Source organism: Lipotes vexillifer, unplaced genomic scaffold, assembly GCF_000442215.2.
Source record: "Lipotes vexillifer unplaced genomic scaffold, Lipotes_vexillifer_v1.1 scaffold1275, whole genome shotgun sequence".
In the NCBI taxonomy this organism is placed as follows: domain Eukaryota; kingdom Metazoa; phylum Chordata; class Mammalia; order Artiodactyla; family Lipotidae; genus Lipotes; species Lipotes vexillifer.
The window spans coordinates 175,999-179,110 of NW_006770093.1; the positions used below are offsets into that span (position 1 = coordinate 175,999).

The window sequence follows — 3,112 nt, forward strand, 5'->3', positions numbered from 1 at the left end:
TCTACATTTGTGAAGGGTTCTATAAAGAACAAGAATTTATAGCAGAGTCCACAGAGCCTAAAAGATTTTACCATCTGGCCCTTCACTGAAAAAAAACTTTGCAACCCCTAGTAATAGGGTGTTCTGCATTTGTATTGCTGGTTTCTTCCCAAGTGAGAGATGAAGCGATACGGCAAATAAAGCAGACAGGAAAATTATTCTGAATTTTCACTGAAGTTTACATGTGGTCTTATTTTGAGAAGGATTTTTTTTTTTTTTTTTTTTTTTTTTTTATGGGGGGGAAAGGGGAAATGTAGAGCAAGTTAGTTCGGTCAAAACCAAACAAAAACATCCTTCTTTTCTAGGAGAAATCAAGTCTAGTCCTTCTGAAAGCCCCTTAATGGAGAAAAAGAATAGCTTGAAAGAAGACCGTGAAGAAACAAAGTTGTCTCTCAGTGATACTGAAACCAGGAATCCCGTCTCAGAGGTAGGGTCAGCAGCCGCTGGGCCCCTCCGGGCTGCAATGGAGGAGAGAACGGTCTCGTTCAAACTTGGAGACCTGGAGGAAGCTCCAGAGCGAGAGAGGCTTCCCAGTGTGGACCTGAAAGAGGAAACCAGCATAGATGGCACCATGAACGGTGAGTGGACTCTTCCTCGGGTGGGGAAAGGCGAGCTTCCCTTTGTCAGCAGTACTGCTGCGAGGCTCTGTGTTCGGACTTGATTCTCTGGGCATTGAGTGTAACCTTTCGGTCTTGGCCAGGTGCGGTGCAGTTGCCTAATGGGAACCTAGTTCAGTTCAATCAAGCTGTCAGTAACCAGATAAACTCCAGCGGCCACTATCAGTATCACACGGTGCATAAAGACTCCGGCTTGTACAAAGAGCTGCTCCATAAGCTACATCTTGCCAAGGTGGGCGACTGCATGGGAGATTCTGGCGACAAACCCTTGAGGCGCAATAATAGCTACACTTCCTATACCATGGCAATTTGTGGCATGCCCCTGGATTCATTCCGCGCCAAAGAAGGTGAACAGAAGGGTGAAGAGATGGAGAAGCTGACGTGGCCTAACGGAGACAGCAAGAAGCGAATTCGAATGGACAGTTACACCAGTTACTGCAACGCCGTGTCTGATATTCACTCGGCATCCGAGATCGACGTGAGTGTCAAGGCCGAGATGGGTCTGGGCGACAGAAAAGGAAGCACCAGCTCTCTAGAAGAATGGTGTGACCAGGACAAACCAGAAGTGTCTCTCCTCTTCCAGTTCCTGCAGATCCTCACGGCCTGCTTTGGGTCATTCGCCCATGGTGGCAATGACGTCAGGTCAGTCGATGATGATTCTTGGCATTGCTCGTGCTATTTTTATGCCGCCTAATCCTATTATAAGGCTCTGCTTGTGGCCTTGGTACTTATGCCACCCGTGGGACACTGAATAGTGTAGAAAGGGTGAGGTAATTGCAATTAATTGACTTAAAAAAACAGGAAGAAAAGTTTTTTCTTCAGAGAGATTACAAAGAATATGTTTGTTTCTGTAGGTGATAAACACATATATCTTGCACAGAGAAGCCTTTTATCGAGATGGGAGCCAGTTCTTTGATAGAATCGCTGCCCCCTAGAATGAATTTGTAGGTGGTTAATCCTAGTTCTGTGGTTTGTCGCCTGTTCGTTGGAACCCAAAATTTGTTTTAGTTGGGCCTGTAGGAAGACAGGCCACCAGATGTGTGGCGTTTCCCCTCTGAGAAGAGCTCTCATTTTCTTCTGTTGTGTATGTTGGGGTTCCATTTATTTCCTTCGAAAGAAAGACCAGTTTCTAATGAAAGCTTTGCTTTAGAAAACTTAGTAAATCAGTTAACAACTAGATTCTTGCCAAGTTTTAGTTCTGCCTGAAAAATCATCCCTGCCCTCTTTTTCTTTCAGCAATGCCATCGGTCCTCTGGTTGCTTTGTATCTGGTTTATGACACGGGAGATGTTTCCTCAAAAGTAGCAACACCAATATGGCTTCTGCTCTATGGTGGTGTTGGTATCTGCATTGGTCTGTGGGTTTGGGGAAGGAGAGTTATCCAGACCATGGGGAAAGATCTGACACCAATCACACCCTCTAGGTAAGTTGGTAAAGCAGGTCTTACTAGGTTAATGCTCACTTTCTTAAGATACGTAACACTGTGCAGCGGTACTACATCAAGTAACCAAGTTTGTATAAGTTCCCGATGTTCCTCTCTCTTTGGTGTGAACTTTTTAGATTTTCCTTATCGTCCGGCCCTTAAACATAATTTATCATCTGTTCAACTCCAGTGGACTCTTTTTAGCAAAATAACTTCTGAGAAAGATGTGTGTGCTAAGGCGTTTGGCTTTTATCTCTGTCTTTACGGAGCCAACACTGATGTTTACTAAATTCAAAGTAAAAGTGCCAGCTTTAAGAATGGGCTTCCAGAAAACCTTAAAACCTCAAATGCTGGAAAAGAGAAGAGCAATCTCACGGCCTGATTTAGAGCAGGTTTCAGGAGTTAGAGCAAACTAAAGATGTTGGTGGAGTTTTCGTCACCGGATAGAGCACAGCAAGATTGCGTGAACTTTGGGGTAGTGCTAACTTACCAAAGTTTAAGTTCCATTCTTGACAAGTGGTCTATCTGTGTCCACAGCGGCTTCAGTATTGAACTGGCATCTGCCCTCACTGTAGTAATTGCATCGAATATTGGCCTTCCCATCAGTACAACACATTGTAAAGTAAGTGTAATGTAGAGGTACTGTGTCTTTTGAGTGGTTTCAGTAGCTACGTCGAGAGGTATTTTTTTGTTCTTTTTGTTTTTTGGGCTTTTTCCTTTGATAATTTGGTGTTATACTGTGGGAGTCTTGAAGAGTTCACAAGTTTAGGACGAGTTGACTATAAGAATGTAAATACACATTGTGCAGTTTCTAGCGTCTATTACTTTTATTTAAGCAGATAGTATATTTTCTCCCCAAACGGTGCAAAAGCCCCTTTTTATAGAGGTAGCAAGTCTGTGAGGCTTGTTGAAGGGCAGTTTATTTGAAGCAAGCGTATATGCAGAGCATCTCAGGATTGGAAGTCCTGAGAAACAATTATTGAGTCCTGAGGTGGCTTGATGACCATCTAATAACCATAGGGTAACTGTAGGGA

General features: G+C 43.7%; 1 protein-coding gene across 1 annotated transcript in view; it reads left to right on the plus strand.

The window, feature by feature from the left end:
* Positions 1 to 3,112, plus strand: part of SLC20A1 (solute carrier family 20 member 1) — a 14,321-nt gene that overhangs the window by 9,734 nt on the left and 1,475 nt on the right. Inside the window, exons 6-9 of the mRNA XM_007446016.1 lie at positions 345 to 617; positions 740 to 1,298; positions 1,893 to 2,078; positions 2,616 to 2,700. Coding sequence (XP_007446078.1) covers positions 345 to 617; positions 740 to 1,298; positions 1,893 to 2,078; positions 2,616 to 2,700 — 1,103 coding nt within the window. The remainder of the gene's footprint in view (positions 1 to 344; positions 618 to 739; positions 1,299 to 1,892; positions 2,079 to 2,615; positions 2,701 to 3,112) is intronic.